This window comes from Urocitellus parryii, chromosome 10 (genome assembly GCF_045843805.1).
Source record: "Urocitellus parryii isolate mUroPar1 chromosome 10, mUroPar1.hap1, whole genome shotgun sequence".
Classification (NCBI taxonomy): domain Eukaryota; kingdom Metazoa; phylum Chordata; class Mammalia; order Rodentia; family Sciuridae; genus Urocitellus; species Urocitellus parryii.
In genome coordinates, this window is record NC_135540.1 from 107,821,383 (window position 1) to 107,836,474 (window position 15,092).

The following is a 15,092-nucleotide window of genomic DNA, read 5'->3' on the forward strand; positions in this document are numbered from 1 at the left end:
TGCCTGTATTTTAAAGTAATTGAAATTTCCAGGTAGACATTAAATTCCTTTATATAGTCATCATATCATGGTGGTTGAAAGAGTACTGGCCAGGAGTTGCACTGTCCCATTGCAATCCTGGCTTTGTTAGAATGCTGAATAAGACAATTTTTACATGCCTTTATTTCCTAATTTTAATAATGGTTCTGGTAACAATAATTATGGATTTTTGAAAAGATTAGATAAGTAAAAGAAAAAATGGTTTAGAAAAATGCTGGCATACAGAAAGAACTTAATGCATGCTGGATATTGTCATTAGCTATTAATTTCGGGGAATGGAAGAAATTTGTTCTCAAGGTTTGGCATAGCTCAGCGGTAGAGTGTCCCAGAGTTCAATTCCCAGTAGTAAAACAAAAACAAACAACAAACAAAAATGGTGGGGGACGTTTAGCATACAGATTTGGAGAATATATGCTCATTCAGATCTCTGGCATATAAAATTATTTTCAACTGAGTCTTCCTCATTAGTAAACATTCTTAAAGCTTCAAACTAAAAGTCTTTATCCAAGTGCAATGTTAAGCTGTTGGTTCATATCTGTTAATTTCTAGCCAATGAAACTATACTCTTAGGACCATGTTTGTATTTGGATAATGTACTGGCAATACTGTAATACCTATGTATAAGAGATTGAAAGCATGGTTTCCAATAAATCATACTACTTGCTTTTGAAGCTTACTTTCACCTTTTTCCTTTCTGTATGAACAGGGGCAAGTCACTTAGCCTCTCTGCCTCAGTGTAAAAAGGAGGTAATAATCAGGGTTACTGTCCCAAATCAATTAACACATATTTATAAAATACTTTGAACAGTACCTGCCATTAAATAAATGCTATCTAAATATTTGATACTTGAGATTAAGGTAGAAGAATTCATTATGTTGAGGTGTTGCATAAGGATTGCATAATCCCAAACATTAATCAATATATTTTTCAATCCCAGACCTCAAAATTAATTTTTGAAATCTACATATCTCAGTACATCTTGCTAGAAAACTCAGCAAAGTAACAAGATTTAGGTCCTGGCTCTCAACTATTTTCTTTAATAAAACCTACTTGAGGGAGCCGTCTTGAAAGTAAAAAATCAGATTGCTCCAGAAAAAGCACCTTGCAAACTCTAATGAACTAGGATAATAATAGGCATCAGATTTTGACAGCGCTCTAGAAATTCAGAAGGGCACTTTCTGCACTTTCTTAACTCTAGCCATTTCCTGAAATGTTCCCACTCCTTAACTTTCCTTCCCTCTCTAAGCGGCCACTCCTAAGTGTTTTCTTTTTTTTTTTTTTTTTTTGGCTGTGAGAACACATCCACAAGCCCCAAAACAAGAATGTGGCGGAAGTCCAACTGGGCCTACTTGGATAGAATCCTGACCCCTAGCGGCAATCAGGGCGATGGCAGGGCAGCGACCTCCATAAATCAAGAGCACGTCCCCAGCACGCGTCCTTCCTGGCCGCTACCCTTCCCGAGCTCCTAAGCACGCCGGGAAGTGTAGTTCCCAAAAGGTCGGCGTAGTCAGGTGAGCGCACGCGCAGTGAGCCCCTCTCAGGACTCTAGACGAGGAAGCGGCCATCGCTGCCACGCGTTCTGCGGCCGGCTAGTGGGGGCTTCTGGGAATTGTAGTCGCTGCGAGCGAGCGCCGTCGGTAAGGAGACGTAGCTTTCCGTGGGGTCCGTTCTTGTAGTTGGTTCTCGGTGAAAGCCGCCGGGTCAGTCTGCTGCTCTTCTTCCATCGTGCTTCTACTGAGGCTGAGAAGGCGCTTTTTGTCTCCTCGGCTCTTCCTATCTGGCTTTGGGCGCTCCTTGCCCCGCGGTCCTTTTCTCCACCTAGTCCACTCCCTCTTTGGTCCACCTCCCAAGCCCGGGCTTAGCGAGGACTAGCCCTCTCAGAGAGACAGGGCCGCGACCTTCTCAAACCGCGGCCCCGCCCTGGGACCCTGCCCTGGGACCCTCCACACGCAGTCGCTAGCATAACGTGTCCCGTCGTGTTCACGCTTTTTCCACTCCTTTATCTTTCCTCTGCAGGGATGGAAGCTTCCTGGCGCCAGGTGGCCGGTGGCAGAGGCCGTGCCCGAGGACGGGCCACCGCCGCCCCCTCCTCAGGAAATGGAGTTCCTCTTCGCGGCGCGGGAGGAGGGCGAGAGAAAGGGTCTGGGGGTGCAGTTCATGCCAGCCCCGGAGGAGTCGCGAGCACGGCGGGTGGAGGTAGCAGGCACGGCCCCGTGGGACCTGAAGCACCGCAGGCTTCCGTGGCCACTGGTGAGAATGGCTCCTGTCCTCAGACTCACCTGGATGCTTAACACTTTTTCCTACCTCCGCCTTCGCTCTTTGTCATTCACTTCTTTATTCTCCTTCAAAGAAGTTTATTATTGGGCTCACTTCTCAAACCCGTTCCGGCATCTTTTCTTCAGTCCTTTTCATCTGAATGTAGTTGATATTGCCTTTGTTACTTTCTGGCCAGTATTTTTCCAAACCACACTTTTTGCCTGCCCGAATCCCTGTAAATTGTGCCATCTCATAAAAATCTGCTAACCACTTAATTTTTTTTTTTTTTAAATAAAGTATTGTGGCTTTAGTTTCTTTGGGCATGGCAACAGTCATCTGGGCTGAGATTGCAGAAATCCAATTTAGATTGGGAGCGGACACTGCACCTTAAGTTATCTCTTCTTTGCCAGATTTTCTTTTTTTTTTTTCCTTTCTTTTTTTTTTTTTTTTTTTTGACTGGCTTCTTTAAGCATTACAATGAACTTTTGAGCAAGTGGTCCTTTCCTAACTGTGGTTCCTGTTCAGAAATTTCACGTCCTTTCATGGATATATCTGTGTTGCCTTCTTGATTTTGTTAATACCCTTCATTCCAGACTGTGTTTTAGTGTAGTCTGAGAGCATTTACACAAAGTTGTAGGTGGGACTGAGAGAATAATCACTGATTTGTGTGTGTGTGTGTGTGTGTGTGTGTATGTTTGGAATGTGTTTGTTTCAGAATACCTTTTTTTTGGCGGGGGTGGGGTGGGGATGGGGAGCAAATTTGAGCTTCTGAATGGGTTTTCTTCTAGGGTTTTAAAATTGGGTGGTGTTCACATGGTTTGCAGCTACTGAGTTTATTTACTTCTTTATTTATATTAGTTACACATGACAGTACAATGATCTTGACATGTCATACATTTGAATCAAATGGGGTATAATTTCTCATTTTTCTGAGTGTACAGGTTGCAGAATCACATTGGTTATACAGTTACGTATATACATACAGCAATACTAGTGTTTTGGAGACCTATGAACAATTTCGGTAAACTTTCTTGGATTTTGTGAGTAGAAGGAAAGCAAGTGTACTCTGTCAGGGTAATTGAGATTTGAGTGTAAGAAATAATATGTGGAAAAATTGTTTTGTCAACTTCTCTGTAGCTTGAGATGTCAGGTAAATACATATATATCAGGTTATAAATGTTTTCATTGTCTCTGTACATCTCAGCCTCCCCACCTTAAGTGTCTTTTAAGTGCATTTCCCATAGATTATTGGCATTTATCACTTCTCTTATTGTACAGATTTTTGAGTCAAATATCTTATAGCCATTACTTTTTTCGAGGTACTTAACAATACCCAGGTAAACACTATACATTTTACATTTTATTTTCTTCTAGTTTTACTTGAAATAACAGTTTTGGTCGATAATCACAAAAGTGGCTGTAATAAGAAAAAGGAAACATTTTATGAGAGAAATAAAAGATAAAACTTCACTAAATACTAATATGCTACCTAAAATAAGAGAGCTTTTCTCATAGTAGTTCATTAGTTTCTAATTAGCAAATTTAAAATCCTTCCAATAAATGCAATATTGAATTCAGGTGAATTCAATTGTTTGTGGTTCCTTTCTTAATCTATTATTACTGTCCATAGAACTTATTAACAGAAGAAAATTCCCATGATCCTTATTCTTTAAGAACTTTGAAGTCTATTGAGAATATGTGCCATGAAATTATCTAATTCTCTTTTCAACTCTTATTTAATCAAGTGACAAAACGAGAACTACAAACAGTGCTAAAGGAAATCAAGTGGAAGAACTAACTTATTTTACATTCTTTTTGAAGTGAAATTGTAAAAAAGTATATTTTCTATGAAAGCAATATTTTTTGTGGGTTAATGTTAAATGTACTTATTTTTGTGACCACAAAAATGTCAAAAGACTACATGGAAGGCCAAAGTTCTTGAGCTTTCTAAGAAGCAGGTTATATTTAATATAATAGATACACAATGAATACTGTTGTGCAGACTGGTGGGTTGGGTTGGGCTGTGGTTGAAAATAGGGTAGTTTAAACAAGTACCTGCTTCCCTGGATTCTGACATGCTTCCAGTGAGCATCTTCCCTCACTGTTTAAAAATAACTGTGTAGTGTATTTTAAAAATGTGCCATTTAAATTTTGTTAGTATTTGTTTATGTGTTTGCTTTTGTGGTACTGGGGATTGAACTCAGGGCCTCATACATGTTAGGCGGGTACTCTACCACTGAGCTATATTCCCAGACTTTTTAATAATTTTTTTTGAGGTTGATCAGGTTTTGATATTTTTATCTTCATAATTTCTTTTTCTTGATTTGTTAGTTATTTGTTTCTATAACAATTCACTGCTTTTAGTGGGACTTATAAAAATGAAAATTTTGTTGATATTTTCTTTAACTGTGTCAAGAAATTTGAAAATACTTTTTCTTATGAAGTTTTAGTAAGATAGAATGTTTCAAAGGCTACTTTCAAATGCATGTTTAAAAATCATATATTATTAGCACATCGTGTCTTGCTTTTTGAGGAGATTGTTTTGCAGAAATGAAACCATTTTTTTTTTCCTTTTAAACAGAGCTAATGTCTCAGCAGAAATTTGAGGAAATCAAGAAAGCTAATCAAGCTGCAGCCAAAAAACTAATTGAAGAACACTTTAGCTCTTCATCTGAAGAAGAAGGAGATGAAGATTTTGAAGGAAAACAGGGGAAAATAGTTGCCAATACATTTGTAACATATACTACTCAGACAGGTATTGATCTTTTATATTTTGACTTTTTTGACATCATTGAAAATATATTCCTTTTTTTGGTAACACTTTTCATACTACATGGAATGGTTTTTTTGCATTTTAAGAATAAGCATGTTGTGTTATGAAGTTGAATTTTTGTACATTTTACTATTTGAGTTATATGTTATTTAATCTTTCTATAAAACAAATAGCATGGGGATGGTTCTTTCACAGCCCTTTTGTATCTCTTGTGATTTTAATTGGCATTTCAGTAGAATGCTGGGAGGGGGCTGTCAGTTCTCTGAGAAATGGCTAGGGCAAGTTGTCCTGTTGTGATTTGATTGAACTAGAAGACTTCAGATATTTTTTCAACCTATTTTTCATTTTTATCATGTTAAAAGTGTTTTGAGATTAATTTAACTTATTACTTTAATTTATATCTTATTCACATTTGATCTTCATATTTTTTTTCTTATTTCTAAGCTGAATCTCTTCAGGTCTGACATGTATATTCATGTTAATCTGTTGTATATAACTGGGTTGCTCTTACAGCTACGTTTGTGTGAAAGGGCCAAAGTAGTGCTGCTGTGCATGACTTAGTATTAAGTTATAAAAATAGATTATTTTGGAACTGGAGTTGTGGCTCAGTGGTAGAGTGCTCATCTAGCACGTGCGAGGCCCTGGGTTTGAGCCCTCAGTACCACATTAAAAATAAATAAGTAAAATAATGTATTGTGGGGCTGGGGATGTGGCTCAAGCGGTAGCGCGCTCACCTGGCATGCGTGCGGCCCGGGTTTGATCCTCAGCACTACATATTGTGTCCGACGAAAACTAAAAAAAATAAATATTAAAAAAAAAAATTCTCTCTCTCTCTTAAAAAAAAAGTATTGTGTCCAACTATAACTAAAAAATAAATATTAAAAAAATAGATTATTTTTAAGGTAAATATGAATATTCTTAAATCTTTCATGTTTATACTTAGTTATTAGTAACATTCTTGCATGTATTATCAACATTTATCACTATTTTTGTAGAAATATAGTGTTCATATACTTATCTCACTTTAGGATCCTGTTAGAACTACAAGAAAGTGTGAAAATTTTCTAGGAAACAACTCTGCACAGGAGGAGAAACTCCTATAGTCACACGGAAAATGACAGAACTGGGTTTAAACCTAACTTTTTGAGCCACTACTAAGTTGTATCTTCTGTGTAAAAGCAGGAGAAATTATGAGGTAGTTTAGCCTGTTGCTCTTGTACTTATTCATGGGGAAAAAAATGGCATCATACAGTAGTTAAGAACATTGACTCTCAAGCCAAGCTGCCAAGGTTTAAATCTTGGCTTTGCTTCATGAACAAAGTTTTAAGGTAATTTTTTTTATCAAATCCATTAATATTTTATTGTCATTCCTATATATATTCTGTACTTTGCATTTATCAAAGTAAGGAGATCTGATTGCTAGATTTATGAACAGTGAATGCCAGAGTAATGAGAGGGTTTCCACCTCACATTAGTGAATTGAATACTATACTATGTACTTTACCCAAGGAGTTCGTATTTGAGCACATTCCTCACACTTTCGTGATTCTTCTCTGAACTTTCATACTTGTATGGCTCATTTCCTGATGACTCTCTCTATCTGGCTTAACCCATGGATAAATCATACATTTGTTGAAAGATGACTTAATTCTTCTTTTGTTAGTCTTTTTCTCAGTACCTCTACAGTTGTCCCAGTGACCTGCCCACCCAATATGGGAGCTAGGATGGCATGAGTATTGTCATTTACTAGTGTTTCTTTTTGCCACATCAGACAACTTATCACAAGTCTCCTCTTGTGAATCTTGATATTACCCTTACCTTTTGAAGTACCAATCTAATTGTCACCCAAGATGCTTAAGTTCTACTTCCTAAATCTCATAAATCTATGCATGCTCTCCCTACATACTGTCATTGCCTAATTCACGTCTTCATAGCTCTTCAATTTGTGGATGAAATCTATGTAATAACTGTGAGATAACTTAATACTATTTGATGCATATGAAAACGGAGACAGGAGTAGGGCATGGTAGCACATGCCTGTAATCCCAGCGGCTCAGGAGGCTGAGACAGGAGGATCATGAGTTTAAAGCCAGCCTCAGCAAAATCTCCAGTTTTTTTTTTGGGGGGGTGGGGTGGGGCTTGTTACTAGGGATTGAATTTAGGGGTAGTCAACCACTGAGCCACATCCCTCTTTTGTATTTTATTTAGAGACAGGGTCTCACTGAGTTGCTTAGTGCCTTGCCATTGCTGAGGCTGGCTTTGAACCTGTGATCTTCCTGTCTCAGCTCCCAGAGCTGCTGGGATTACAGGTGTGCGCCACCACCCCACCGGCTAATGGTCATTTTTTGCTTTATCTGCTTTATCTGCCCCTAACTTCTTATTTCCTGCTGCTGCTTATCTTGGCCTCTTCATGTTTATTTTTTTTTTAAGTTGCCAGAGTGATCTTTTTAAAAGGCATGCCATGCTATTCATAGTGACAGTATACTTTATTGCCACAACCAAACTTTAATCAAAGCTTCAAAGAAGTCTTACATAAATTTTGTGAGGAAAAATTTATACTTTATTTATTTATTTTTTGGGGAGAGGTACCAGGGATTGAACTCAGGAGCATTCAACCACTGAGCCATATCCCCAGCCCTACTTTTTGTGTTTTATTTAGAGACAGGGTCTTACTGAGTTGCTTGGTGCCGTGCCATTGCTGAAGCTGCCTTTGAACTTTGGATCCTCCTCTTCTGCCTCCTGAGCCCCAGGGGTTACAGGTGTGCGCTACCGCACCTGGATTATACTTTACTTTTTCAAAACCTTTTCCATCTTGTTCTTAAATTCTAAATTATGTGAATTAACTGTTAGCTTAATATTTTAAATTTTATTTAATATTTTTTTAAAAAAGCTATGTTGAAAAGTGATATAAGCATATTTAACACAGTCATTTTGCTTTTAAAGATATTTTTGAAACTTTACTGTTTATTTGAAATAAAGCAATTGTCTAATAATTTCATAGTTTTAGGAGTGCTTTTCCATGTATTTCTTTAATAGCCTAAATTGCATTTATGTTTACATTCTGATAAGGTAAATTTTTGTTAAGTGCTGTATTTAATGATTTTAGGATGTAAAGAATTAACCAGGTGTCTTATTTATTCAATTTTTCTTTATGACAACTTAAATTTTGGTTTGAATCAGGTTATTGCCTTGGTAAGTTCTGTACTTTTGTTAGTTTATAGTATTAGTCTACTTTCTTTGAGATTCAGTCAACCTGTATTGAACAATTTTTATTGTACTAAGGGCATGTAGGCTTATTTTTCTTACACTGAAGTTGCTGAATTTACTGCCCCTTTAAGTGTTGTTTGTCCTTTAAGGTACTTGTTTTATCTTTCATTTTGCTGTTACTTATTGTTTCTTGGACCTGATTGCCCTAACCCTCATTGCAGCACAGCATGGAGGTTAAGGGGACTCATTTTTAGTCAAGCTAAAGTACTTAATTATTTTGTATCTCATATTTCTCTTCTGTAAAATGAAGATAATGACAGTTCATTTACTCCTATGGAAATAATGGTAGTCTAGTATGTAGCAAATAAATGCTCAATGATTCATCAAAATACAGTTTTAGTTAATTTTTTTAAGCTTATGCTACTTTTTCTTTTTTTAGCACAAATAATGAACATAATTTAATGAAGTATGGTTATTGTAATGTAATGACCTCAGTCAGGGACTTTTGTTCAGTGAATTTTTATTAAGAGTGTGTTATGTGCTAAACACACACACACACACACACACACACACACACGCGCGCCCATTCATCGTAAATGGTCCTAAAGAGTTTTGGCTTTTTATTTTCTTTCACTTTTTTTTTTTTAATGCTTTCTGTTATTACTTTACATCTTGATGCTCACATCTGTGGTTGTGCACCCAACAAATTTGTTAAGGACTTTAATGCAAAAAAAAAAAAAAAAATATATATATATATATATATATATATACACACACACACACACACACACACACACACACAGAGCTAAGATACTGTTTTTGAATCAAGTATATGGATTTAATTAATGGATCTTGTAATCTCTTGACAAAGGATCTTTTTTTTTAAATTTAAAACTTTGTATTTTTTAGCAATATTTTGAGCAATTAATATTGCTCATGGTGTGACACTAAGAGTGAGTTTGTTATTTTCAGATGTTGCTTAACATGAAATTTTCAATTTTTAAATTTCAAGATGGAGATATACGTGAATTAGAGCGAACAAAACAGTATGTAAATGAAGCTTTTCAAGCAGGAGCTATGACATGTTTAATTTGTATTGCTTCAGTGAAGAGAAACCAAGCAGTAAGTTGTTCTCCTTGCTCATATTAATGTCTTTCCTGAATATTTTTTGTTTATATTCATTTAAACTTGATTCATTTAAGAATTTTGTATATAAATTGATCTTCATTTTATAAATATGAAATTTTAATGAAAGCTTTTTGAGGCAATTTTTTATTTTTAGCACTTTTAATATTTGTAGTATCAGTTTTGTTGCATATGTTGATTAGCGAAATCATTTTTAGTATGTATACTTCATAGTGTACCACAAATATGAAGTGTTAAAATGTGCTGTATTACATTGCTTTCAGTGGGTTTGATAAAAGAAAAGTAATGTAATAAAACACATATGATTTATTAAAGTGACAGAGGTCATTGAGGAGAGAAGATTCAAACATAACTCATGTCCTTAGAGAAGCTGTGGCCTAATGAAGAATTATCTAAATATAAATCTATAACGGTATTAATGAAGCAATTAAAGAGAAGTGACAACTGAATATAATAGACTCAGTTTTTAGACCTGGTATTAGTTTACTGCTGATTAGAGCTACATTACTAGGGAAAAATAATCAGGCATGATGAAATGGGATTGGTCAGGCAGAATGAGTCAGAAACTGAACATGTTCAGGATGGTTGGCACTTTGTAGCAGATATAGTGCCTTTGTTATTCAGTCATTTGGATGTCCTCTGTAGCTGAGGTGGATGAGTGGACACAGTTCTACTTTAGAGCTGTGGACACTGTGGACATGTGGACACAGTTCTTCTTTAAACACTTGCTCAGTGTGTGGGTTGTTTTGTCTCCCCCATCTCAAGCTCTTCTCTTTGGAAACTAATTCAGCCAGTTAATGTCCCGTAAGGCAGCATTCTATCACAGGGAATTGGTAGACTGATGTCTCAACCTTCTGTTTATTAGGGATGGGGCTGGGGTAGTCCATGGGGTTTCTTACATGATTCTTCGGAGGGCTGCCTACGGTATTGAGCCGCTGTGGCCCTTAGTAGTAAGTTCAATAATATACTATTTATTGGCATTTCTGTCCAGTCTTGTTCACTGACTCCTGCGTCTTAAGATCTTAATGACTGCTTAGGGGAAACCCAAACTAAGAAGTTGGATTTTTGTAATGCTGTTGCCAGCTTATGCCATATGCTATGAGTCTACTTATTTTAACAGTTGTAAAATGTTATAAGGAAAGAGGAAGTGATTTTTTTCATATATATCAGTGTTGTCTGCTGTAAAAATTAATTCAGTATTATTTCTTAAGCCTCTCATTATATATATTCTCAGTTTTTACTCACTTAATTTTAGAATTTAGTCAAGTGCTAGACTAATACATTTTATATTAAAAAAAGCCATATATATTATACATATGTAGTTTTAGGCTTTCATTATAATAATATTTATAATTGGAAATAACCTAAAAGTCCAAGAACAAGAATTTGGTTAAATAAATTTTTGGTTCATGAATCTATGGGACATACTGTAAAACTTTGAATTTCATGTTGTTTACACATTTTTGATAAGTGTAAATGCTTATACTGTGTTTAAAAAAGACTATAAAAATTACATGAGTTAGTACCAGTATGACTTTGTTTTTAAGGATAATACACATACACATTTGTACAGATACACATGATTCGATATTATCTAGAATGTTAGCTATAGTTATTTCTAGGTAATTGAATCTGGGTGGTTAATAATATTTTTGTTTACATTGTTCTATACCTAAGTAGAATTTTATTAAGGACATTTCTATTAATTTAGCATGATACTCTTTTAAAAGTATTATGGAATTAATAATTAACTTAATTTCCAACACTTTTGTCTTAGGTTTGGAGCTGTTCAGGATGTTTCTGTATATTTCACATGCCCTGTATCCAAAAGTGGGCTAAAGACAGCCAGTTTCTTGTATCTTCTTTGACAGATGATGATTTTGGCAAGAAAGATTATCCTTGGCCTTGGTAACTCTTTCTAATTAGTTGGATTTGAAGTTGTAAATGAAAATTGTACATCATTTGTTGATTTATTGGCAGTTTCAGTGTCCATGTTTGGCCTTTAGCCATTTGGTTTATGAATATATGGAACCTTGGTAATGACTTTTTTTTTTTTCCTTCAATTTGTGTAACTTCTAGTTTCTTTCAGTAACTTTTAAATCATGTTTATTTCAGTAACTTATGAATTATTCAATTTATTTTTTCTATCAGAACAACTTCTTAATTATGCTTTAAAGGAACTTTCACTTTGGGACTGAAAATCATTCTTGATTTTGTATAGCTCTTGGAATTCCATTGTCATCACATTAACAAGGTTATCATCTTATTTTGATCATTAGACTTCCCAATTTTATCCTTGAAATTATAGTTGTATATTAATTTTTCTATGTCATTTTATTGTGCCTATTATTGACTAGTATTTAATATTTAACTTTTGTTATATTTTGAGAAAGAGTTGTGTAGTAGAAATTCTATCTCTCTGCTAAATAAGGATAGTAAAAAATTTAACCATAGTGGCAACCCAAAGGTGTAGTTCAATGTCAAGGTAATGAAACAGAAGCTCAGGGGCTCTGTGTGTTCATATGTTTTAGCTAATTTGTTGTTTATAATTTTGTGTTCTTTTTCTTAACATAAGCCCCCCCAAACTGTATAAGATTCAAGCCTTACAATACCTCCATTAGACCTCTCTTTATTATAATGAGTACTGGTGCGTTTGTAAAATTGTGGTGGTGTGGTTTTAAAAAATATTTATGCATACAGGTTCCTTTGTAAAAATTCTCAGCAATCAGTGAGAGATTTTTATTTGTCCACTACCAAAGAGGGGATTGGAGTATGTTGAAAGAAAAGGATGATTTCAGGTTCTTCTTACTGCTACATGATTTAGTCAGGATTTGAAACTTATAATTCCTGATTTCTGAATTCCATGCTTTTTTCAGTTTTCTGAGTTCTGTCTTATGGTATTGCTTTTAGAGATATTGTTTTCAAAGCCTACATTTATTTTGCTGTTGTATGTTATTTACCTTTGGTACAGATATTGTAGTGTTCCATAGGTGTAGAATTAAAGCAGATATTCTGATTTCTTAGTGTTAGAAATTTAAATCTCACATGTACTTTTTCTTGTCCTTAACTCTTCTCATTTCTATTTTAAGTAGTCTTTGTGCCATAGAGGAGTAAAGTAGCAGTTAAGAGGAAAAGGAACAGCTACTCCTAGATTTGAGAGGGCAATATCCTTTGCATTCTGTATTTCACAACTTATTTTTATCTCATACATTTGCAAATATTGCCCTCTCTCAAATAGTTTTATGTTACTGATGATGGGCAGTGTGAATGCATGGTAAGTTGCCTGTTAGCACCTCCATATCTAAGTTTATTAAAAGTATACATCCCCCTTTATGATAGCTGAAAGGAATCATAGACATTTTTTTCTTTTTGTAAAGAAAAATTTAACTTTTTCAACAAAATGCCAATTACAACAGACGAGTCATAGTATTTTATTTTTGATTGTTGATTACAGGAACATATCTCAGTTACTTTAAAAATATGTGGTGTTTATTTGGAAAAAGAAAATGTTTTGTGACAATAAAGACATTGTTTTTGATATAGAAGGAATTTAAGTTATAATATAAAACTTGTTTTGGTGTAGTGTTCTAACTATACTAATTTGTCTGGGAGATTATAAGGCTTAGGGTATCTTTTGGCAGTAATCTATGATGGTATACAAATGGATTTTTGATAGAGCTGAAGATCAAAACTTCTAGTATCAAAACTTATTTTAATGTTGTAGGTTACTAATCTTTCTGCTTTAGCAGAGAATGTGAGATGCTATTTGAACTTTTCCTTGACTTAGCACATTGGATATTTACCTATTTTGAATTAGATGTTGAGAATTACAAAATTCTTTGTTTCTTTTCAATTTCTTACCCTTTAATTCTGGAGTTTAGTCAAGTTTCTTGCTGCTGTTTTGCCCACCCATAACCCAATTATTTTTGTATGCCATTGCTAATATATATTATTTATTTGGAAACCATATAAACAAACTTTTTAAAAACTGAACTTCATAAAAATCTGAGTGAAGCTGGGCAGTGGCGTGCAACTGTAATCCCAGCAGCATGGGAGGCTGAGATGGGAGGATCACAAGTTGAAAGCCAGCCTCAGCCTCTGCCAGGCACGAAACAACTCAGTGAGACCCTGTCTCTAAATAAAATACGAAATAGGGCTGGGGATGTGGATCAGTGATTTGAGTGTCCCTGAGTTCAGGTCCCATTCCCCCCCTACCCCGCCAAAAAAAAAAAAAAAAAAAAATCTGAGTGATTACCTCAAGAATAAAGTTTAAGTGGTTAAAAGGAAGCTCATATTGCTTTCTTTTTGAAACTGTATTCTGGATATATATGTTTAATACATAGCAACTAGTCACAGGTTAATATTTAAATTAAAAAAATTAAAAGATAAAGAAATTCTGGTTCTTCCTCAATTGTATGGATTAGCCAAATCTCAAGTGCCATATGTGGCTAATTGCTACTGTATTGGTACAGGTCTAAGACAGTTCTGTCATCTCAGGAAATCATTGTACAGAGCTGTGCTAGATGTTTAAATAGATTTTAGTAAGAGCTTGTTTTTTTTTTTTTTTTTTAATAATATAAAAACAGAGCTTAAGTTTCCTTAACCTAAAACTAATTGAACAGTATCATCTGTTACTAATATGTTTATATTCCTATCTCTTATGTTTAAGATAAAATAAATTTTAATTATTTTATTTTATTTTTTTGTAGTCCAAAATGTAGGTTTGAATACAAAAGGTCAGAAACGCCTAGTAGGTACTATTGCTATTGTGGAAAAGTAGAAGATCCACCTTTAGATCCGTGGCTTGTGCCTCATTCATGTGGCCAAGTATGTGAGAGAGAATTTAAACCTCCTTGTGGTCATAAGTGTTTACTCCTCTGTCATCCAGGTGAGTTCCTTATTATATTTTTAGTTGTCTCTGAGTGGTTATTATGTTGAGGCCAAAAAAAAAAAAAAAGTGAAAGTTTACTTGAGAACTTAAGAATATATTGGAAGGTAATGCCTTTTTAAACTGTTGATAAAATTTCTAGAAATTACTAAAAGATATAGAAATTGAAAGTTTTAATTTTCAACTTATGATTTTTTTCCCCCTACTTTCTTTGGATTCTAGGTCCTTGTCCTCCTTGTCCAAAGATGGTTACAACTACTTGTTATTGTAAGAAAGCAAAGCCTATCCCTCGTAGGTGCAGCACCAAGGAATGGTCCTGTCAGCTACCATGTGGACGCAAATTGCTTTGTGGGCAACATAAATGTGAAAATCCTTGTCATGCAGGTAAAGCACATACCTGTTACGTATTCTGACTTTATACAAAAGTCAAAGCAATCTTCGTTGCTTTTAAATTGTTTGTAAGCTAATTGATCATTCTGGTTTTAGGAAGTTGTCAACCCTGTCCAAGGGTTAGTAGACAAAAATGTGTCTGTGGCAAAAAAGTAGCTGAAAGAAGCTGTGCGAGTCCACTATGGCACTGTGATCAAGTAAGTTTATATACATTTTGAGGGGGTGGATATTAAAGAATACAAAAAGCATAAACTAGAAAGCAAAAATTCTAATTTGATTTAGTTGAATAAAGGATAATAAAGAGTAGCAACTCAGATGAACTGCATCATGATTTAGGAAGCTAGTTTCCAATTAATATAATTTAGTTACTGGGGAATTTTTTTTTAATAACC

General features: G+C 35.0%; 1 protein-coding gene across 1 annotated transcript in view; it reads left to right on the forward strand.

Moving 5' to 3' along the window:
• The first annotated feature begins 1,705 nt into the window (after positions 1–1,705).
• Nfxl1 (nuclear transcription factor, X-box binding like 1) overlaps positions 1,706–15,092 on the forward strand; it is a 53,176-nt gene continuing 39,789 nt past the window's right edge. The window contains exons 1-8 of the mRNA XM_026385738.2: positions 1,706–1,740; positions 2,057–2,290; positions 4,878–5,051; positions 9,289–9,398; positions 11,200–11,330; positions 14,132–14,310; positions 14,533–14,694; positions 14,797–14,897. Of these exons, the coding sequence (XP_026241523.1) occupies positions 2,059–2,290; positions 4,878–5,051; positions 9,289–9,398; positions 11,200–11,330; positions 14,132–14,310; positions 14,533–14,694; positions 14,797–14,897 (1,089 nt within the window). The 5' untranslated portion in view covers positions 1,706–1,740; positions 2,057–2,058. The remainder of the gene's footprint in view (positions 1,741–2,056; positions 2,291–4,877; positions 5,052–9,288; positions 9,399–11,199; positions 11,331–14,131; positions 14,311–14,532; positions 14,695–14,796; positions 14,898–15,092) is intronic.